At 41.0% G+C, this 24,337-nt stretch overlaps 1 protein-coding gene across 3 annotated transcripts in view; it reads left to right on the top strand.

Moving 5' to 3' along the window:
- rassf5 (Ras association domain family member 5) overlaps positions 1 to 20,694 on the top strand; it is a 31,945-nt gene extending 11,251 nt beyond the window's left edge. Inside the window, exons 1-6 of one of the 3 annotated variants that reach the window (XM_086040356.1) lie at positions 8,755 to 9,084; positions 9,209 to 9,429; positions 15,635 to 15,748; positions 16,975 to 17,278; positions 17,361 to 17,476; positions 18,141 to 20,694. In XM_086040356.1, coding sequence (XP_085896482.1) covers positions 9,283 to 9,429; positions 15,635 to 15,748; positions 16,975 to 17,278; positions 17,361 to 17,476; positions 18,141 to 18,284 — 825 coding nt within the window. In that variant the 5' untranslated portion in view covers positions 8,755 to 9,084; positions 9,209 to 9,282 and the 3' untranslated portion in view covers positions 18,285 to 20,694. Of the gene's footprint in view, positions 1 to 4,956; positions 5,079 to 8,754; positions 9,430 to 15,634; positions 15,749 to 16,974; positions 17,279 to 17,360; positions 17,477 to 18,140 lie in introns of those variants that run through there. The other 2 variants (XM_086040353.1, XM_086040355.1) reach the window with 2 other exon arrangements.
- Positions 20,695 to 24,337: the final 3,643 nt, after the last annotated feature.

Genomic DNA, 24,337 nt, shown 5'->3' with positions numbered 1-24,337 from the left:
GCCATTCTTCAAATATTGTTTAAATGCCACAAACATAATAAATATTGCAATGTTTTTTTATAATGAATTTTACGGATGTAAGATGTTGACTGTTTTGCAATTTAGGGATCCGAATCAGTTGAACCATCCATAATCATCAAGTTGTGTAGGGAAGGGTTCAAGAGGCTATTTTCAGGTATGCACCTGTGGCACTTAATGTAACGTGGTCAAGTCACATTTTTCTTGATGTATGGTGAGGCGCTTTTATTATTTCGCTTCTCTGATGTGGCTTAGTAAAGTACATAACTACATCCCATTATTACTGTGTTTGTTAGCACAGCTGTTTATGGGGATCTCATTAGATTCTGCAGGTTTTGACCCCAACACACCCTTGTCTCATTGTGTTGCATTTTTCTTTCATTTCACACGTCTACACTTCTCTCTTTCTGGAGGCAGTGTCAGTTTAAAAGTAGTCTGACTGGAATGATGGGATGAGGGACGTGTGTGGTGGGGGTTATGGTGGCGGATGGGCGCATCTCGCTAAGGAAGATCAGCCGAGGTTAGTGTAATAGAGAAACAGACAGCATCGCTGTATACACAAATTTGCCATGTCCCATCCATACAGTATATCCTACACCTCAAGTATAAGCCTTATAAAATCAGAAAAGCAACCTGTCGTCAATGTTTGAAACAAGGCAAATAAAAAGCGACAGTTATTTGGATTTAATTAACAGTCTTCTGAGACAGCCTGTTTCAAGTTGTACACTTTGAAGCTTCTGCTCGAATAAATACAAAGGAAGTGAAAATGCTGTGAGGAAGACGGCAGGAAAAGTTGTGAACCCACACCGAAACAATCAGTGACATCATGAAAAGTGGACTTGAAACTGAAACTTGACCCCAGTGTAGTTGAGCAGAACTGGCCTTTTCTAATGTCAGGTTTCTTTGTTTGCGTAACAACAGAACATTCCCCCAGAAACCCGCCAGAGTTCTCACACTGCTAAAAACATGTCAAAGACATGTCACACTGGGAACAAACAAAATTGTCAACATGCCTCACTGACCTTTACAGACATGCGGGTCCATTAACACTCACAAAGGCTGAACTGCACCTTATGCATATGCGCACAACAAAAAAGGATCAACTTAAACCGCACACGCTACGCCGCTACAGGTATCTTAACTGCTGAAACATGTTTATAATATTTTCAGACACTGTCTTTTATTTTGTCATTATACGAGTATAATAATGATCTTTTGGAATGCAATTTCAGAGCAGTTAACCCTCAAATGTATTTGCACTCTTCAAATATTGTTGTTGTTTAGTGTAATGCAAATCCGCGACTCCCGTGGCTTTATCTTATCGGCGTGGGAATATTGTGATTGTTGGGCGAACCATGACATGGTGGTAGAAGCGTTATCATCCCGCCGTGGGCATGTCGCAAAGGAAAATGTGCGTGTGAGTGTTCCTGGTGTTTCCCTCACATTTCACTCAACAGTAAGACAGTTAAACGCTCCTCCCAAGGTTGTAGCTGAGCCAGCCAACAATAACCATCATGTCTAGGATTGAATGCTACAGCGCCAATTTCTGGGGCTGCTTTAGTCGTTGTTTTCCACAGGGGGGCAGCAAGGAATGTTGTGAATGCAGGGTGGTCCTCAGTTTGCAGCTTACTGCAGTGGTTACTGTTTTTCATTTGATTGTTTTATATTCTTCGGCAGCACGGTGGACAACTGGTTAGCACCCCTGCCTGGTTTAAATCTCAACATTGGTTTTCCAACCCATATTTTCTGTGTGGGAAAAATGGGTGGATTAACTCTATTCCAGAAATGCAATATTTTTCAGAATGCCTTGTTTCAACAAGTGGGCCTGTATAGAACATATTCCTGAAAAAAATATGTTTGGGTTGACTTAAGTACAAATTCGGTTGACATCACCGCAGTAAGAACAGAAATCAAACTAAAAACTGAGGACCCCCTGTACAAGGATGCGAGTATGGTTTATGGTTGTGTCTCGTCCAGTTAGAGGGAAGTTACTGCGTGCTAACTCTGTGATTCCAAAATTATACCTACTAAGGGACGAGCCGCTATTTTTCAAACGATGTCATGCTAAATGAAAATGACTAAATGGAGGCAGGAAAGGAGTTTCTCTCTTCCTTTCCTCTTCACGTTTCCTTTCTCCGCTGTCTTTCTGCAGTGACCTCCAAACAGAGGTGAGCGCAAGACACACGCTTATCTGAGTGCTCGCCTTTCCCCCCGACACTTCCCTGCTGTCAGCAAGACGCTGTATCCCTGAGCCATCACGCCCTGTTCTCCATCACATAGCGACTTTTCCCTCAGGGCCCCTAAACTGTCTGTGTGTACTCTATGTGAACCCTTCACACAGGATAGTACAACAATGCTCAAAACGTTGAATAATTCGGATGCCATTCATTTTCATGAAAATGAAAAATGTAAATAGTCTGCACTTGTTGCCTGCGGGGTCATCTCCCACTTTAAATCGCATTTTTCTCAAATTGTGGCAGGGGAGTGTTCATTTGCTCAACTGCAGCTGCGAGGAGAAGTCGATTAGTGGCACTCAGAGGCCTTTAATTAAAACAATTGTTGAATAGGTGAAAATATAGAGATGTTCGATTCTACTTTTTCTAGACCGATATCAATATGCGCATTCACTGTTTGAAAACTCACCGATACGGTGTACCAATACGTCCAATTACTATGATACGAGGTATAAAATTTCATTTAACACACTGACAAAAAACTGTGAACAAAGACCTTTCTTTATGGCACTGATGATGATTCGCTGATGTGTCAAACTGCCACAGTATATGGCCAACTACTGCCGAGAAGGACTCACATTTTTGGGGCCGTTAGTATCGGTGGCTGGTGTCGGCAGCCTCCATGAGTACCCAATACCTTAAAATAAGGCTGGTATCAGCCCAATATGGACACCCGGTATCGACACTCGCCCATTCCTCATAAAAAAGAACAATTATGGAGAAATGCGGAGAACATAAACATGGATTCCCATCCGAGAGACTGCTTATGTGCTTTGGTGCTGCTGTTGTGGTTAGCAACAGAGTTCAAATGGGATCAGCAGTTTGGACATATGGACTGAGGTAACTGAGTCAATTAAATTATGTAATAATAATAATCTATTAATATAAACAGCACACAAAAGGGATGACTGGATATATACTGTATAAAACTGCATAAAATACATGTATACACATACAGACATACTGTATGTTTTTCCTAGTGGAAAAAGGGAACATTTGAGGGAGCCGTCTATTTATCAAAGTCATTTTTTGATCTGTTACCGCCAACTAATTGTCACAACTTCTGTTGGAGGGATGGCCTCTATTTGACAAAATCTCACCCTACAATGATCACAGACAATCTTGTTTTCATGGTTACCGTGCTGATGCAGTGCTGACTCTTCTATCACAAAAGTTGTGATAAGAACCATTTTTTTTTAAAATGACCTATAACTGCATCTGTTGCCTAGATTATTTTGTGAGTCGCCTGCGCGTGAAAGAAATTTAAACGATTAGCAATCACTGTCGCCTACAAGCTGCAGTCCTATTTTCCTTTTCCTTCCCGTCCCCTTTTCCTGAGTGCTTTTAGAATCTCCTTTTTTCTTTTGCATGGACTGTGTGACCAAAGCCAAAGATGCAAGCTGTGAGACTCAGAGTTTGTGCAAAGCCTCTGGCCACAACAAATTTATTTTGGGGAAGTTTTAGGAGGAGAATGTAAATCTGTTCCTTTCTAGCCAAGCAGTAAAAGATAGTTAACAGTGCCAGTGCTGCTATTCTGGTACCTTGTGTATGTAAGTGGATTGTCAGTATTCTAGTGTACGGAATTGTGTGGTATACATTACATGGTCCTTGCATGTCTCTGTACAATGTGGTTAGTTTGAAGCATCAGGTTTATTTATTCAGCTGCATTTGTTCTCTGTAAAAAGAAAATGTGATATTGCTGTGCTTCTATATAGATCTAATCACACTAAAATGTTATCTTTAGTTTAATATGGTCACACCAATATGTTTTTCATCATGCCATTGCCACAACTTAAGGTGTCAATTTGAATTTTACCACTAGATAGAGCTGTTGTCCCAATAAAGGAGGTTTGCATCTGTGCAGGGGTTTTCAAAAAAGGGGGGGGAAAAATGCTGTTTGCAACATATGCACTTGAACACAGTTACACTCTGAGTGACTTAAACACAGAGTTTATGAATGCTAAATTACACTCAAACCCAACATTTGCCCACTTGAATTGTTGGCTCCCGAGTTTTTCTTTTTTAAATACTTGAAGGCAATTTTTAAGAGCCCATTTCAAGTTAAGTGTATCTGAAGCTTATAGTGGCAAATTCAACACTGCTACTTTTTGTTTTTCTCTTTCAACGCTCTCAATATTAAAATAATTCCTATAGCTCTGGAGGAATTGGAACCAAATTAACTTAACTTGTCTTAAAGCTCTAGCTGTTATGAAATGCGCTATATAAATACAATTGTATTGTATTGTATTGTATTAACATGACATATCTGAAGTGATTTTTACCATATTTTCTTCCATTTTCTCGCTGCTGCACCTAAACTGGAATCACAACTTTATTATTTACAGCAGTAACGGAGTCAGAACGTGGCTAATGGATGGGCATGGAAAAAGCAAGGTGGCCCTGAATAGTTCTCTCACTGAGCACAATCATCCTGTCCCGACACATTGTGTATTCAAATAAAATGACAAACAAAATAATATAAAGTTCAGCTCTTTATTAGACAACCACAATTATGCCTTTTTTTTTTTTCATGAATCTCACTGGGTGGGCAGTCTGTCAATCTGGGTGGGCCTGTGCACACCTAGGCCCACCCATGCCTCCGCCCCTGGCATACAGTACTCTATAACATCGAAAACGCGATTGACCTGTATCGTGTATTTAGTTTGACATGTGTTTGTTTTTTGGGTTTTTTTGCATTCGTCAGACTGCACCTACACCTGCCATCTGGCGTGTGAGCGACAAGTCCAGCTGGACTGCAACCAGAGAGACAATAAGCCTGAAGAAACTCAATTTCCCAGAAGGCACTGCTCCACAGCCGAACACAAAGTAAGCATTCTGAATATGATGTACGGATGTATTTCATGCAGAAGGCCACAGGCAATGTCTGTTCGTGCATGTGTGTGTGTCAAATAATTGCACAGTGCTTACCTCAACTCAACATCTCTCTAAGCCCGCACTTTTACGTAGGCAACCTCTTCTTCTAAAATCCCCCCCAACAATAACAGGAAGCACACTTAAACATCAACCAGATCTCCATTTTTAGCAAAATTCACAAATCAAGGATCTGGTAGAATTATGTAAGTCACTTCTCCGTGTACTTTGATCTATTGTGTGCTAAGCATGCATAGTGCTCTTGGCCTCCCAGCTGCAGTCACCCACACAGTTGTGGTTCAACACATACACACGCGCGCTCTTCGGTTCCACACAAGCACGAGTCACACGAGCACACGGACCTGCAGCAGAATGTCAGCAGCCAGTGGGTAGATGAGACAAAATTAGAACCTTGGTAGTGAGCCAGGTAGTACTCCACTTTGAGAGAGCGTGAACAAACTCACTCTTGCTATCACACTGACCCAAAAAGTGTTTAAGATAGTGAGGAAGTGACAAATGAAGGCTATTGTTTTTGTTGTTGTTTTTTTTTGACAAATGTCACAACAATTATGGAATCCATCTATAGTTGTCTAAGCGGAACCACTGCTTAGTGATTCGGTTTAATGAGTTGAATGTACAGCTCACTGGTACTGCCGAGTAGAAAGAGAGAAGGCAATTTATTTTCATGCAGTCTTCTTCACTCTCTACTGTCATTTGCTCTCCTTTATGGCTCGGAGTGTGTGTTTGTTTCGGGCCTCCCTCAATTGTGTGTATGTCAGCAGAAAATAACCCTCTATGGCGCTATTACTGTTGTGCAATTATTTGTATGCGTATGTGTGGGGTTTCCCTTTGTATGTGTTGCTGTGTGTTTGTGTGCTGGGTATTTGTATTTGATTGATTTCCTGTCCAACAACATCAATAGAAAAAATATCTTCTTTCTATATAGTGCAGATAATTTACCTTCAATAATGGCTGCAGTCGGCATACATGACGCATGTTGGGTTTAATGTCTTCTATTCTTGAGGCCTGCATTTGTGTTATAATTCTTGGACTTCTGCGGCAGTGACGACGCCGGTATGACTGATCACCTTCCCCATGAGGACTCATGTCACTATGGGAATTAAAAGGAGGACCACAAAGGCAAAACACCAACAGGAGTTCCAAAATCTTATTTAATGAGTCTCATTCATCTTATATATAATAGGGGTGTAAGAAAAAACGTTTTGAATCGGAAAATCGGTTTTGATTTAGAAGATGTGAGTGCACTGAATCCAACTAAATCTTTCCGCTTGATACTGTATATCGCGATACATTTCGAATCATCTTTTATTGGAGAGACAGCCTTGATATACTGTATAATACTGTGGTGCTTCGAGATACAAGTTTAATTTGTTCCGTGACCATGTTCATAACTCACGACACTCGTGTATCAAGTCATAATGTATTTTAATGAGAAAAATTGGCACTCTATAATACCGTATTTTATAAAAATGTACGATAATGACATAATTAAATAGAATGTAAAAAATGTTAACAGTTTTTGCCACATTTTTGGATTCCGTTCAATGGACTCTGTGCTGCTCCTTCTGGTGTGTGCGCCTTGACCACATGAGGGCAGTATACTACAGACATAAGGACATACATGGAGCCCGTCAAAACTCCTCAGTAAGCCGCAGTAATATTAGTTCACAGAGGATAAAGAATTGTTATATTATTTGTGTGCTCTACCTGTTGTGTTCAAATACCCGCTTAAATGGTAATGACACTGACTCTATTCGTTAGCCTTTTTTTTCTCCAGACTTCAAGGTACAGTAGCTTGCCACATTTCTAACCTGCTAAGCTAAATTCGGCTGCATTTTAATGCCAAAATGGAATAATTATGTCCTATGATGAGTTGATTGATGTTTTTTTTCGGGAGACACTTTAAACAAGTTTATAAGCTAAACTGTCTCTTAACACAAATTCAAGAAGTCCAATATGGCAACGTCAAGAACATTCTTGTTGTATTATAAGGCTCACAGTGCCACACAGTGAGAACCTCTGATATCAATCAGTCAAACTTTATTTGTACAGCACTTTTCATACATAAAAATGCAACTCTAAAAGTTCTTTAAATGAATGAACAACTTACGGTAGACATGCACAAGGCACACACACACATACAAGTTAAAAATAAAACCGTAAGGACCTAAGAACCTGAAACTGAGTACAGAGCATCCAGATGAGAAAAACCCCATCTGAAGTTACAGAGCCGTCTGGTAAATCATCACCTGAGTAGATTTTAACCATGAATTACACACAGAGAAAATACATGCGCATACAGATGTAATGAGTATTCATACATTCAATGGCAGGAGTGTTTGGGGAATTGGAGCCTTTCGGCGCACAGGCTCATTGGCATTTAGAAGGCAGGTTAAAGGGTCAGAGTGAGGTTAGAGGTCAGTTTAATCTCCACCCTGAGTAATCATTCGCTAGACGCTAATCTCATTTTTAGGACCACAAGATCAACTTTCCATACATAAACCAATGGCGACAGAGTTGCAACGTCCAGGCGTAATATTAAGCACGCCTATATAATCTAGGTATTTCCAATATTTTCAACAATACATTTGAACATTTTGATTACTTAATGCTTGCTGTGTTTGCTGTCATTCTTGTAAGTATTTGATTGAAGTGAGCTGTTTGAATTGTTAAAATTTGACAAGGAGATCTGGCATAACAGAGGCTTCCCAGTTTGCGCTCCAAAATACAACTCCTCTAGTTCAGATAAGGTGTGCTATTCTCCTCGTTTTATGTTTTATGCCCCCCCCCCCCCCCCCCCCCATGTCTAAATGGTATTCTGTTTATTATTTGTGTTTATATAATATGAATATGAATTAAACAACAAAATCCACCCATTTTTATCCGTCTCAAGGGCGGCCATTTTGCCACTTACTGTCGACTGAAAATGACATCACAGTGCCTGAGGAGCTCAACCTGAGAACATCACATGGCCAAACCCAGGACACAGGTGTGCTGTGACGGTCGTCAACTGAGCCCTTAGACACTGTGATGTCATTTTCAGTCAACAGTAAGTGGCAAAATAGCCAGCCCCTGAAATGGATGAAAACAGGTGGATTTTGCTGCTTTGTTCACATTCCAAATGCAATATTAATCAGAATGCTGTGTTTAGACTGGTGGGGGCGCATAGAACATAATAATGTTAAGAAAATTTTGGACTTGACTTCTTTTGAAGAGTGGTGCCGGACGGATGTAGAAAAGCTAGTAACTACTTAACACTAACAATCAATCAACATTCCTGTAAATTGTATAACTCCACTAATGATCCATCCATTAATTTTCTACACATTTGCCCTTATTATTGTGAACTGAAGCCGCAGCCCAGCTAAGTTTTCACGAGAGGCGAGGTACACCCACACGTAGAACAGCCATTTTCCTCTGTGGTATGGCTGTCCACGCATCTTCCTGTCATTGCAGTTCAGTTGCGGTACGCACAATATGTAAAACAAGAGCTCACTCATCAACATTTCCCTCTCTTTCTCTCAGTTAGAGGAAGTGATGTTGCACTGCAGAGAGAAAGAGAAGGGGGAGGGTGCTCTCAGGCTGATAAGCACAGATGGTCGAGCAAGAGCGTGAGCGAGGAAAGAGAAAGAGGAGGCGAGCGAGGCATCAGTCTCTTGGTTTGCATCGCCAAAGTGACACATTGAAGAGGAGAACGCAGATGGAGGCGGCGGCTCTATTTTACGCATCGTCGCTACACAACGTAGATCTGCCGCTCTCTGTGGGCTACATTCTCCCTCCGTATAAACGTTAGCATCACTCCGATGATTCCAGAGAAGACAACAGGATGTGGTGTAGCGTGCGCACGTTGGTGACTGTTAGTTTGCAAGTGTAGCAAGTACCTATCAGGTGGGTTAACTTGACACCCAGCTGTAAAGTGACTCCAGGACACCAGGGCCAGGTAATCTCTTGCTGTGCGTTTAGGTGCATATATGGTGTCGGAGCAAAAAACACTCGGGGAGGAAGTGACACTTTCTATGCTGGTTCTCGGATTTCCTGGTCCCCCCCTGCAATCGCCGTCACAGGTGGGACTTGAAACACTCTGAGCGAGTCTAGTCAGGCTAAAGCGGGACTTTGCGGAGCTGCGCCAGACCTCTCCATGACTGTCAACACGGAGCCGACCCCTTGCATGACCAGCAGTAACAGCATGAGCAGCGGGTACTGCAGCCTGGACGATGAGAGCGAAGACTTCACTTTCTTCACGGCCAAGACGTCGTTCTTCCGCAAACCGAGGCATTCCATTAAGGTACAAAACTTTTGCGGGTAGCCGTGGCGCCCAGCGGATGAGTGGCCTTTTTTTTTTTTTTTTTCAACTATCATTTGGGTGAGAAACTTGAAGGCAAGAAAAGCAGAAGTTTTGAGGAGGAAGTGGTTAGGACACTGCAGGCAGCCTCTTGCTGCATATATGTATGGGAAGTCGTACATTATTTAGCAACATTGATCACGTCAGCCTTGTCCATCAAGCCTTGATGCCTCATAGCACTGCATCCACCATAGTAGGGCATACATGGATCTAACATTGGGGCATGTATGAGGTGTGAAGGCCATGACATGTATTTTTAACAGAGTTAATGATGTCAACCTCGTCGGTGCGTGGGAGAGGTTTCCGTAGAAACAAAGCTGATAGTCTACCACTTGACTGTGGGCGTGTGTGTGTGTGTGTGTGTGTGTGCGCGTGCGTGCGTGTCGGCCACTTTAACTGTAGCAAGTCTTTTTTTGGGGGGTAGTTACCATGGCAACTGTTTCTATCAGCCCGTCCACACATAAACATGATATTTGCTTGTGGCAATATTGTGCATGTTGTTGCTCTTGACAGAGCACAGATCTCACTTCAGCACCAACTTGTATATTAGATGCCAACATCATAACTGCATGTTGTCATTACACTAATTAAGTACAATTAATCACCTCCAAACACTGATCGGCCAGTCACAGTACAGCACAGAAGAGGGTCCACCGCCAGTTGTCTGTCATTTACTCGGCGAGGCTACGGTTTTCCAAGTTTTGGATGTAGTTCCGCTCTTTTGAAAGGTACCGATAACAGTATCGTATCACTGCCGATACTGTACGTCTGTGTGCTTGTAAAAATGCACTGATACAATGACAGCGATACAAGTTTCCCAGCCTGACATGCAATATTGATGTGTTATACACATAATCAGTGTTAGTCTATTAAAACAACATCATTTCTGAATCACTTCAGTAATTTTCTAATTTTTTTTCTGCCATCTAAAATGTATACAAATTTCTTTTTAAAGGGAGCAATTAATTGAGTAATTTTCCCCACAGTCAGTCAAATAAATTAATGTGCATCTTTAAGTCACCAGATGTTAGTTCAGAGCGCTGCGATATGATTCATTTCTGTGTTTTTCAGTTTATTCGTTATACCTAAAACACATAAACACAATTTCTCAAATGTGTCTTGGTGTACTTTATTATATCACAAACCCTGCGTTTGATTGTTCTTTCTATTTTTAACAACAAATTCAATTTGATATCAGAAGTCATGAGAAATAGTATCAACCAAATATTCTAGTAACTTGTTGAAATTTTGGTTCAGATTGTATGGAAGCGTATTGCATTCACTTGAAATCCTGTTTTTCGGAGTAATTTTTTTAGGCCTTTGTTTGGTTGTTTTTTCGTTTTTTTTTTTATGTTTTTTTTTCCTCTTCCAAAAAAATTCTGAAAAACAGAAGAAAAAATTCTGAAAAACAGGAAAAGAAATTCCAAAAAACTGAAAAAGAAAAATTCCATAAAACAGAAAAATTAAAAACAATGGTCCTCCCAAAAAAATACTCAGAAAAACAGGATTAAAAAAAATAAAAAATTCTGAAGTGAATACAATACGCTTCCGTAAGATTGTATGCTAAATCATTTTTAAAATCCGTTTAACAAGAAACATTTAGATTGCATTTTACTTGATTTAGTGGGCCACATAAAATGATGTGGCAGGCCAGATCTGGCCCACAGGTCTTGAGTTTGACACCTGTTCTTTATAGGTCCCTCTGCGTACATTTCCACAAGACCACTGTGAAATAAAAGACTAAAGCTCAAGCACTTTACCCCCCTCCGCAGCCTCCCACCCCCCACCGTCTGAGCCGATGCCTTCTGTGTCTAATTTGGCCAAGGTACAATCCCTAAATAATTGACCAGCTGTGTAGTCAGCATGTGCGGTTAGCTTTGCCATGCGCTTGAGATGTAATGCTGTTGGGGTTTAGCCTGACTGTACTGCCAGCATCACTGTTGTCAGCTGGTCAAGCATGTTATGTCTCACATAGCCTGAGGAGTATGCTTGTAAGTGGCATTATGCCACTGGACCATAGGAGGGAGTGTCTACTGTACATCATCAAGTGGATGCATGTCCTCTTTTCCATGAGTTTGAATATGAAAAGGAGATTATGCAAACGGACGTGAGTGGCATCCTGTGAATAGAAGTGCTCAGTGCGAAAGGCGGTGATTGTGTTCGCTCCTTACACACGGGGAGACACATACCGGTACATTCGTTAATATAGCGAAAGGGGACTTAAGATCCTCTTTTTCATTGTGAGTCATTTCCAGTTTTTAGCCTCACATAAACCTGCTAGCTTTAGTGTATGTGTGCTGCTTCTTGTAAAGCACTGGTTGTTTGCATTGCATTATCTGGTGCTGCTTTTTTGAGGGATTGGCTTTGATAGGTATGACATTTTGGGACTGAACATATGATTAACTACAAACGTAAGATAAGTGAAAATTGTATTTCACTCAGAACCATTGTAACCCTACCGTGGATAGGATTTCATTTTTGACAGTAGGGTAATAGATTTTTTATTTTTTTATATAGATTTTTTGTTCCAATGCCAGGAAAGAAACTGTAATAGCAATGTGGATAGAGAAATAATATTCTCTTTTTGCCTTCTTTTTAGTTCCCCTGCCCCAGAATCAAAAATGGTACGACCCAGTGATTTTACATCCTCACATCATGAGTTATTTTAGTGGGTAAGCAGTGCACCAGATTTTTACTGTGCACCCAGAGTTAACAGGCCGTTAATGTTTATCTCTGTGATGTGACAGTCAAGGGCATTCATCGCTACCAACAATTCAGAAATAAAATGTGGTCGGGCAAATACACACATATGGCACTGTCTTCCACACATTTTTTTTTCTCTTTTCATGACTATCCAATGGAAAGCGCTTTTCCGTAACATTTGCAGATACCTGGGAAAGGTTCTGTGCTCTACTGAGTTCTATTCTTGTTCTGAATTCATATCGAAAACTGTATGAGCATGTGTGCATGTATGTGAAATGTAAATTTGTATGTGTTTATGTGTGTACTGTGAGCTGTAGCACAGGTGTTGTGGTTAGCTGTCCCCTCTTTGCATTTGAGCTTTTTTGGATGCATTATTAAAATATGCACGCACACACACACACACACATTCAAATACAGAATGTTAGAGGCTACCTTTCAAGCAGTTGTGTGACCTCTCTTGTCTGGTCTCATCAAAATGAGAGCATCAACACATCCTGATGTCACCCTGGGGTGAGAGCGTGTGTGCGTGTATATTTGTGTGTGTGTGTCCTTATGTAAGAGCTCTGGATTTACACACTTAGGCTGTCATAAATCTCCACTTCCACAATCACGTACTAGTTGCAGTAATTAATGAGAACAGAAAGAAGAAGAAATTAAATGTAAATGATCTAAAAAGAAGCAAGTGTGGTGGGAGGGTGCCACAAAGTCAGAAGTTACAAGTATTGTTTTGTAATCACTGCCGCTGTTATGCAGAGAGGCCGGCCTGCCTGTGCCTGTGGTGCATTTCGAGACTCACACAAACGCAGGAATTCCTGCGAGGTTCTTTTCAATGCGCTTGCCTTTGACATGGGAGGACCTTTAGATGCATATCATGCATATTTCTCAGATGCTTTTCTTGGCTACCAATTGTTCTGTTCGTGCAACAGCATTATGTAAGCAGCTCACAATAAACCTTCAAAGTATCATAATGATTTTTATTTGATTGTATTTGCAAACACTGTAGAACCTGCTTCTGTGCTGGGCCCAGAATGAAGAGAGGTTTACCCATTTGGTGAAGTCGTGTAAATGTTACATGGCTGACCCAGCACCGAGCACACCATGTGAGAGAATTAAAAAAAAAAAAAAAATTAAATTTGATGCTCATGTATTCTAATTGTATATGTTATGCGTAACTTTGCCGTCCGTTTTTGGTGACTATAGATTCTTTTAAAGAATTCTCCCGTCCTCTGATTGTTTTTTGTAGTACTGCACTAAAAAAAAATATATCAATAATATCATGTTAGTGTCAACTTAGAAAAAAATCAGAAGTCGTGCAACTATTTCTTAGCCCGCATAATTGAATTAGCTGCACAATGCTAATGGTGGTTTGTGAATATGTCCCCCCCTAAAATGGTACCTAATAAATCACTGCTATAACATGACTTATATGGGCCCTGCGATTGGCTGGCGACCAGTTCAGGGTGTACCCTGCCTCTCGCCCGAAGTCAGCTGTGATAGGCTCCAGCACACTCGTGACCCGAACAAGGATCATCAGTATAGACGATGCATGATTGTTTTATAATTGTATATTTGTTGTGGAATCGGTTTATGCAAATAGATGAATCAAGCATGTGCAGTGGGATTTATCAAACTTGAGACAAATTGCAATGGCTGACTGTGTCTTTAAACAACATATCCGAAAAGCAAATGCATACCGGCGAGCACAGTAGTGCCATTGTAGTGCAGGCAAAATGAGAGCTGGTGGCAACAAATTCTCCTGTAAACATTTTTAAATGCCGGAGAAAAAGGTTGTCACGGCAACAATGCAATTTAGAAGAATTGTTAATGATCTCAGGGCTGACTGAGCCAGTCACAAGAAGGAGTCATGCCATGTCACCTACAGTATGTCAAAACTCCTTTCTACTATGCATTTGCTTGTGCCTGGGTTATTTCAGTGTACTGTGTGTGCGTGCCCTGGCCTCCCCCCAGAGCAATATTTTGGGATGGTAGTAAATCAGTAAATTAAACTATCCTAAACAAGATTTTAAAGTCTTTATCAACAGCAGGTTTCACAGGTTTGCCGCCTTATGCATTCCACGTTATAATATTTGTAATTGTCACATAAGTCGGGGCGAAAAAAGGTAACCGCCACGTAAAAGCAACAAACCACCACCTTACTGGAAGTATGACAAGTAATGACATGTATGATGACAGTGGAGATTTACTGCTTTGAATGTGAGTTCACTTACTTCCCATAATATCCGCTGTCTACGGTATTCTTATTTTCTAATTAGCACAAAATGCCAAAAGTTCATCCTAAAAGATTTGCTGAACTCTATCCAGAAACGCTTGGAAAATGTCATGTGTGATGAAGTTTTGGGCAAATTCCGGAGCTTTTGTCTTTTGAGGTTTCTCACTGTCTTAACTGATCCAATGAGATCCAATACTAAAGCTATTGAAGGACTCAGATTTTACATATATTTAATATACAATATATGTGTGTTTGTATAAAATATACAGCAATGTTATCTTGCAGAACACTAACCGGAATGAGCTATGTATACCTCTGAGTTCTGTGTTGTTTAATACACAAGGCTGTCTATATGCATAGACACGCGCACACTCACTCGCGTGCAAATCTTCTCTGTCGAAAAAAAAAGAGATTCCAGCACACAACCTGAGGACTTCCCTTCGGAAGTAATTCCTGACCTGCATTTTCTCTCTAACTTTTTCATACAGCGGCTCTCTCTTTCTCTCACACTCTCTCTCTCTCTGCCCCAGATAATGCAAAGGAACAGAGAAAATAAAAATATATATATATTATAAGATAGAGGATGCTTCCTAGCGTACTATAAATAACCTAGTCAAACTGTGTTGCTAAGGCTGGCTCAGCAGCTTCTCTTTCATCATTCCTTACCCCTTACTCGCTCTCTACCCCCCCCCCCCAACACTTCACCCCCCCCCCCCGCTTCTGCTGTCATTGCTGCTTCCATCGCTCTCACCCTCCTCCTCTTCGTCATAATGAGTGAGAAACATGGCACGCAGTCAATAACCAGGTGCAGTGATGCTGACTGAGTCATTTGCGCACTTCATTTGCAACATTTCCTGTTCCCCTGTTCAGCGACAAAGCTGCTAGCCCGGAAGAGCAGATTTAAATACAAATATAAAAGTGTCACTCTGCATCCTAATCAGCTGCAGTCATAGTAGCGTATTGCTGCGTTTGGCAAAGATGTGGGACAGGAAATTAAGAAGCTACCACTGCACGCAGCTAAAAGATGAGGATGTTCTGAGTGTGCTCAGCCAAGCACAGCCCCTCATTCACCTTTTTTTTTTGTGCGTGGTAAACCCCTTTTTGTAATGAGCTTATTCATTAAAGAGGCTGGTGCCTTCTTGAGGGAGGCACCGCCATCTTGTGACCAAAATGAGCACTGTATGATTGCTTATCCTTTTTTCTGTCTGGCAACAGAAGAGTGAAGCAAAAGAGGAGGAGGAGGGGGGTGTTAAAGACCTTGCAGAAGAAGAGGTGCGCACCAGGATAGAAGAATATAACTCCCGGGTGTCAGAGAATGGCATGAAACTGGTGAGTTGTCATAGTCGCATCTCTTCGAAATAACAACAGAAATGGAGACATTAGAGAAGGACACATTGGGAGGAAAAAACAACCCAACTCAATTCACCTCACAACAAGCAGCAGTTTGGCAGATAAGACTAGTGAAAAATTCTTCAAAAAAGAGGGTTCAAGTTGTTTATTGCCGCTTCCAGTTGACCTTCACATCAGTGTAAGCATTAAACAAAGACAATTACACGTCGTTTATTCAAAACAGCCAGAGTTGAGTCTTTAGTCTACTACCTTATTGCTAATGATAAAATATATAGGAAACTTAATTGACAAGCTAACGCTAGCGCTGACACGTATTGCTGTTACAACCCTAAGCTACAAGTACTTGAATAATAGTCTACTACCTTAATGCTAATGATAAAACATATGGCAAACTCAATTGACGAGCTAACGCTAGCGCTGACACCTATTGCTGTTACAACCCTAAGCTACAAATACTTGAATACTGAAAAGCTAATCAATGCAACACATTTAAACAGACTATAACAGTGGTCACTTGTGTATTTGTTATATACCTTATATTGCTATCCTATACCAATGCGCACCAAAATCACACATCGCTAATTACGCTGTCGTTTATTAAAAGTGTACAAACAGGTCGACCCCAGCCATGCATATCAAAGTCTAGACTTAAACTGACCCCGCAAGAGCACAGGAAGGCTTTAATAATTTACGAAAGCAAAACACTGTTTACGTTCTCTTTATGTGCTGCAAGGGCACAACAATGGAACAGAGTGTCATGCAGTCCCACGAAAAGTTGAGTTAAAAAATGTTCAAGTCAGGAACTGTGATTTTAGACGGTGCATCCAATAGAAAAAGAGATGGCTGAGTGAGTTCAGAGTGCTAACTGCAATAGACCAACCAGCGGGAAAAGCATCCATTCAACTTCCTGGTTCGTCAAATATGGGGCAACCTTGCACTTGACCACCATTGTCCCTGCGCCTTGCTCCGTGGTGAAGAAAAAAACAAGTGCAGTGTGAAAAGGCCTTTAAACTATTGATTTTTTTTTAAACAAGAGGCTGTCAAATGCATCTAATCTAGCATTTTCATTCAATATTGCCGTCTTTTGGTGACATAATGCTGCAATTGACCATATTTGGACAAAGTGTTTCCACCTGACAATACGATTGACCTTTTTCGGTTATATTCCATAAAATGTTTGTATTTGCTGTTTTACTGTGCTGCAGGCCTCAGACGGCTCCTACACAGGTTTCATCAAAGTCCATCTGAGGCTCAGTCGACCTGTCACAGTGCCGGCTATGGAGGTGCCGGTCCTGGGAGGCCCTGATGGCTCACCGTCAGAAGGCCGAGACTGCGGGCAGGGTGAGGACAGAACCTCCTTCTACCTCCCATGCGACTGCGTGAAACAGTTGCACATCAGTTCCACGACGACTACCAGAGAGGTGATCCAGGGCTTGCTGAAGAAGTTCATGGTGTTGGACAATCCTCGCAAGTTTGCCTTGTACAGACAGACGCATCGCGATGGGCAAGGTGAGGAAAGAGTAACACTTGGAAATGGCATAAAGGTACAATTGAACACATTCCAATTGTTAAGGTTTTGTATGTTTGTCAGATTTGTTCCAGAAACTTCCTCTGTGCGAGCGTCCACTTCTTCTCAGATTGATAGCGGGGCCTGACCCGGAGCAGCTCAGCTTTGTCCTCAAGGAAAATGAGACCGGAGAAGTGGAGGTGACAAGCAAATTGTTTACAATTACTGTACTCTTCTCCATGCTCTTCCGCCAAGCAATTTTGTTTTATCTTTCAGTGCTTTGTCTTTGTGCAACTTTTACATCTTTTGTTGAAGTATTTTTTGGTGACAACCTACAAACTGATGATGCCATGGCATAGGAAGAGTAAACCCCACTATTGGGCGTGCATAGTACCCAGCCCTCTGTATTTTGTTAGCTGGAGCTTTTTAATAGCCATTCAGCAGAGCAAAAACTTACATGTGCGTCGGACCCTCCCTAACTTCTGCTAACAACCCAGGCTAAACCTAACTCCTCCTGGACATACAATGATCGTAGATAACAGTGAAGATGCCTCGCTCAACTTATTCCCTTGACGCCAATTACTACTTTCCTATTAGCCAGAGCTTTGATGCTATCTTGAGGCATCGTTACAGAAGGAGTACAAAAACTGCAAATAGGTGAGCTTTTTGTTAATAGAATAGCAAACTGCAAATGAGCCGGGGTTTCACTGTAAAACTCAGAATCTTCTGACTGTGAGGCTCCTTCAATGTAGCCATCTACTAATTAATTTGGACCTTGGTGGAGGTTTTGTTTATAATGAAAAGCCACAGAACACTCACATCCTAATGACTGACCTGAAAATAATCATGTGTGTTTGTCAACAGTGGCATGCCTTCTCGGTCCCGGAGCTCCAAAACTTCCTGGTCATTCTGGACAAAGAGGAGGCGGAGCGTGTGCGAGTCGTACAATCTAAATATACAATGTACAGACGCAAACTACAGCAAGCTCTACAGCAACACGACCCCTGACCCCTGACCCCCTCACCTGGGTCCATGTGACCTCAAAGCAGGGAGAGATTTAACCCTTTCAACACTGAATGGCCGCCCATCACCGCTCCGAAACCCGTCGTCCATTCAGACAGCTCGGAGACGGCGCTGAGCTCGTCTCCGCATGTACACACAAACACACACAGCCTTTCTCAGGACACATATACACACCCCCTCCCTCTTTGAGCTCCAGGAGACTTTAGGGGTGTTTGGACTTTAGCAAGAACCCAGATGGGACTTCAAATTGTTGTATTGCATTTCAAATGACCCTCTCTCCTTCTGCTACTGCTGCTACTGCAAAGTGTTACTTATGCATGAGTCTCTCTCAGCTCCCCGACATACCTGAACACCCATTTAGAATGATAAATCGAATGCATGATTACCTTTGAAAGGACAATCATACCAAGTATGTGTTTTCCTTCACTGAAATGTTGGCTCTGATGCGCAAGAATCAGGTGTTCATTTTGTTGCTCGAATAGAAGACGTGGACTTGTGAGGGAGGTGTGAGAAAGGTTCAGGGGCTGTCTTGTTGAACGAAGAACAAAGCTTTAGAAACAAAGCTTTAAAAACAATCGACTCAATCCTAGAATTCTGGATTTCTGCTTCAGCAAGTCAGGTAAGGTGTGTAATAAGACCCAGCCTCCTTTCAGGTGACAAATGTCGGGAGGTGCTCCTGCAATTGAAGCCATTTGTGACTCAAAAACACTGTTTTCTGTGCATTTGATCATTATGATGTTTGCACCAAACTCAGAGGAACACATCAAGCATGGTGATTTTAAAATGTGGGAAAGACATTTGTATCCCTTTTCAACTTAAAAGAGGCATGTACGCCGTAAACTGGCCACAACATTAGGCACAGAGGTCCACTACAAGAGCTGTATTGAGGTTTTGATCGACACTTTCAGTAAGCTAGTCAAGAGTGCCGTTTATGTAACAAATGTTTTCTATTATGGTTGTAGTAATCAAAATCAGAGCTGCATCTAATTACATGTAATTATTGGATCACAAGTGGTTTTTAAAAAGATGATAGCTGGTTTGCCATTGAACAGTACAACCAGTTTGTTCAGACCTCAATTTTGGGCCTGAAAAACCATGGTCTCCTCCAAAAGGCAGTATGGCAGGCAAAAAAAAAAAAAATGAACCACCGCAGTAGAGTGTGTGGAGTAGTGTATAATACTGCAGTCTTCAGAACTATAGGTACCTACACTGCATGGAAAATGTTCTGGCCCGTCAGTTTGTCACTTACATAACTTCCATGTAAATTAAAAAGTAACAAAGTAAAAATCATCATCAAGGCTATGATGTGCCAATGATGGGTTTGTGATGCGTACTATGTGATACCATAGACACTGGAAAATGGTTTGTTGTTATGATGAGTATCATTGTTCTTTTAGCAACAGTGTGTGTGTGTGTGTGTGTGTGTGTGTGTGTGTGTGTGTGTGTGTGTGTGTGTGTGTGTGAGTGTGTGTGTGTGTGTGTGTGTGTGTGTGTGTGTGTGTGTGTGGAGATAATGTGAAAACTGTAGTCTTTTTTTTTTTTCACTATACTGACTTTCGCACATGCTTGTGGCCACACTTATCAAACGATATATGCTAAATTTGACTTAAATTCATCTTTTTTAATCAATTCATTCGACCAAAGAATTTAATCAATTTTCACATATTTATGTTTAATTATTTTAAAATACCGGTAAATGATAAATGAGGCCACTAGTCCATTAGCACTTTGTTAGCCTAATACCAGGGTTGAATTAGTCATTTTTGAACATTCTCAAGAAAAAGACAACAAATACAACCAACTAGAACAGGTGCTTCATTCCAACTTTTACAAATCATCACCACCTGGATGACAAAAAGAAAAATATTATTTTTGCAAGCACATTGGTATTTTCCTTTTGATAATGTGACAGTAATTTAAAAATGACTTTGGCAATTTTGCTATTAAGCTAACGACATGCTCCTCAGTGAACATCTGTAATACAACGAGAGCTGATCCCGCAGGCAGTGCCTTTTTTCCCCGTGTCCCCGTGTAACTGTACATTTACCCAATGGATGGACAGTGTGTCCCTGTACACAGGTGCCTCAGTGTTTGTATGCGTGCTTTTGTATGTGTGCAAATATTTGGTTTTCCTTAAGGTGGGGTCACATGTTACTTTACTTTCTTCCATGCTGTGCTTACTCATTTGTCATTCCAACAAACCGTTTGTGTGTGTGTGTGCGCGTCTGTGTCTGACTGACTGTTATTTATGTAATTATATGCCCAAGGGTTGAGGCGTTACGCTTTTTGGCAACTTATTTTGTTTGAGTTGAAGCGTGTGATTACTATATCAATAGAGATGTACAGACTATCAGACTGAAATAATAATAAAAAGTTATTCCTTTATGGAAATCAACCTGATGTGTTTGTGTTCCTTATTTTCATCATTAATTTTAGAGACCAGAGTTAGACTATGTTATGTCACCTTCTCTAGCTCATGTTTCAGTTTTTCATGTTCAACATGGCTCCACGTGCAAAGTCAGGTGTACACTTGGGCAAAAATACACTTCAGGTGGGATTATGTTTCAAAACATTCCTTCCGTACAGATAGTCTTTCCAAAATAAAGTAAAGAAATTCTAAATTTTGTGAATATGGAGTGCACAAAAAATGTTAAAAAATGACACCATGATAAATATTTTTTTTCTCCCACTTTTCTTTACAAAGATGCTTAAAATGTGTCAAAAGTGTGTAAAGCCCTCTCAAGTTACCAAATGTCCCACTTTTACCACTTTTGTCCCACAACATCCAGATTAATAGACTGTGACCAGACCTTCAATTTGAAAATTTTAGTGACCAGAAGAGGGCTTTGCACGAAATGTCCCCTCAATCACTTTTAGAGTGATTCTGCAAGGAAGACAGGTCAAATATTGGGCTGTGGGTGAGCTAGCGTTAGGGCTTATCCAAGTCACCACACCAAGTCAGCATGAGCACAAGCTAGCAACCAGTGCTAGCAAACTTAAACGGGGGAGCGGGTGTCAACCCAAACATATTTTTTTAAGACTACCTTCTTTGCAGGCCCACTAGTTGAAACACAACATTCTGATTAATATTGCATTTGTGGAATATGAGTTAAGCAACCAAATCTAATGGTTTTTAGCCATCCCCGGGGGCGGCCATTTTGTCACTTCTGTCGACTGAAAATGACATCACAGACCCTCAGGTCTCAAATAATGACCAATTTTAGCTCAGCTTCATGTGAGCCGTGGACAAGATGTGTACACCCCAGACCGGAAATGTTTCACAAAATCAGAACAACTTTACTCAATATTTATCCTGCTCATCTAAAATAAATATTATAAAGATAATATTCATTCATATTGTCTTCAAGAAAAGTAATGTGATGACCACAGTCATTGGTGTGGTCTGATTTAGTACAGAGAGAATTCATCAGAAGACCAAGTGTCTGCTTTGACAACATCAGCCACAACAGAAGGTGATGATGTCACACATCTTGGTGCAAATATATGCAAATATACAAGTTGTGATTTCATGTTCACAGGTCAACACTTACATGTGATGTTACATTAACATTCCAACCCTTTTTCTAGGGCTTTAAAGACCTATTCTACTTTTAAATGGCATTCAAATCAACAGGTGTTAGTGTCCATCACAGACTATGAGACCAAATACAGCCCAGGCCCTTCAAGCCCTTCTGGCTGCACCTGGTCTCATAACTTGGTGGCATGGTTGTAAAATGCAGAGAGGTCTATGATTTAGAATGTTGCCCGATCCTTACTCTTACACCTTGACCTCTTTGCAAGGGAGCGTGTATCGATTATTAGACATCGTCATCCTAAAGCTAAGAATAAGACGCCTGAGCTTCGGGGTAGCGGGAGGGCATCGTCAAAGTGTGTCGATATGCTTATTTGTGGCAGCGAATATAGGCAGGCCCCTCTTCTCACCTCTGAGAAAGAGCTTAGTTTAGCATCAGCGCCTGTCCAGCATGTATCACCATCTTAATTTAGCCTCAAGCCCTTCTCACCCCGGCCTGATCTCACCGTCTGTCCTCTGCGCCACCACTCACTATATCTAGCCCGCTATACATCTCCATAGCCTCGCCAGTTTAAAGAAGACACATGCACAAAGTCTAAACACACACATGTATGTTAAAGCAGTCTTACCTGGCCATGCAAGGCACTGCCCATCTGCCGAACTGGCTCATGATTAATCAATTCATCATTTCTTTGCATGTATCACTTCAATTTATGTCACCAATTGTGTAACAAAGCCACACAATGATGATGTGGCCTGTGATCCTTGCCATACCGACCCCAAAGTCACTGCGGACCGCCAGACAGGTTGGGGACACGAGATGCTTTCATTTTAGTGGAGAAAATGCACTAAAATGAGAATCAAGTGAGGAAGGAAGAAAAAGATTCCAGGTAATGAACTGAATACACTCAAAGTAATTAGAAACATAGGACAGGCAGGCAATTGACTGACACAGCAAGGTTAATGAGGACTGAAAAGTGACGATACAGGCGATACCAGAATCGGAGTCTTTTTTTCTTTTTAATATATTCTTGTGGTTGACATTTGCATTGGTGTAAAACTGTACTAAATCATACCGAGAACTGTTTCTACTAGGCACAGTGCTACAAACTACAGCCTTTAATCATGAACATATGACAATCAAAACTTTATTTGGATCCGACTTTGCAGGTGTATTATGACTGGATGCCACTATTGTTTTATGTATTTACTGCATAGCATTAATAAAGCCATGGTGTATTGGAGTTAGTTTGGTGATTTTAGCAATAACCAGAAGACAGGAGACAGCTGGGGATTTCAAGATGTCGAGATTGTCTTTGGCAGTGACAAGGGCGGATGGGTGATAAGACAATTCAGCACACTAGTAGTATGACCACTAGAACAATGACTGTGTCTGTGTCTTACTAATTTACTGATAAAGGAAACTGTTTTTTTTCCACTACTAAATGACATTTAAGCATACTAGTAGGACAACTTTGGTATACAAATAGGACTATAGGCTGTGGACATGTTGGTGCTACTAGTTTGCCTACAAATCCAAACTACAAGTTTTCCCCTTTGAAGTAATACCCCTTTCCTCTAATGCATTTTCCCAGCCTTTTCTGCCACTCCTCCATATACTCTTGAAAGAATTCTGCCAGGATCCTCCAAAGGGCCATCGTCAAGGCCATCTTGATGTCGTCCATGTCTTCAAATCAGGTGGCCTGATGACCTCCTTGAGCATGGCAAAGAGTGGGGCAAAAATCACACAGAGCCAGGTCAGGTGAGTCGGGAGATTGATCCAACACGGTAGATGTTATTCTCAGCCAGGAACTGTGGGATGCTCAGGTTATTGTGAGCAGACGCGTTGTCATGGTGAAGCTCCCTCGAGTTGAAAATTTGTAGTTTGTAATTTGGGTTTGAAATGTATTTTTGTGACACCTGTCTAGGAACATTTCAAACATAGGTTGTATATTGAATACATGCTCAAAAGGCGATTTGTTTCTTTGTGAGTTTGCTTGTGAATATTCTCATTCATGCCATCATTTGATTCTCAGAGTATTGAAGTGCTTCTCATCATCTAAATTCTCTGTCGAAAATATGCACATTTTGTCCCTCAAGGGGTGTTGTTTCTACACTGTTTCTTTCTACACAGAAAGGTTTTTGTTGAGTTTGCTAATTTTTTTTTTCGTCAAACGTTTGTACGAAATAAAATTATCTGGATCCAGATGCATGCATAGATTTATAGTCTGCTTTAAAAATTATCTGGATCCAGATGATTTCATTTTGGGCAACCATTTGACGAAATAAAATTGAGTAAATTCAACACCATTTTTTTTCAATATGCTGCCCCTTTTTACAACTGAGTGACATACAATTTGTCCAAAAAAATGAGATCATTATGTCTGTGTATAAACTTTTTGCCAACGTGAGAGATTTATTTTTAATGAAATGATGTGCCTCGCCAGTTGGCACAAGAAAAGTTGGGACACTGCATTGGAGGTGCGTTGTTGAGAAGCTGTTCACA

Source organism: Filicampus tigris, chromosome 9 (assembly GCF_054856515.1).
Source record: "Filicampus tigris isolate MCC_2025a chromosome 9, RoL_Ftig_1.0, whole genome shotgun sequence".
Lineage (NCBI taxonomy): Eukaryota > Metazoa > Chordata > Actinopteri > Syngnathiformes > Syngnathidae > Filicampus > Filicampus tigris.
The sequence above is the reverse complement of the archived record's forward strand: the minus strand, read 5'-3'. Positions and strand labels throughout refer to the sequence as shown.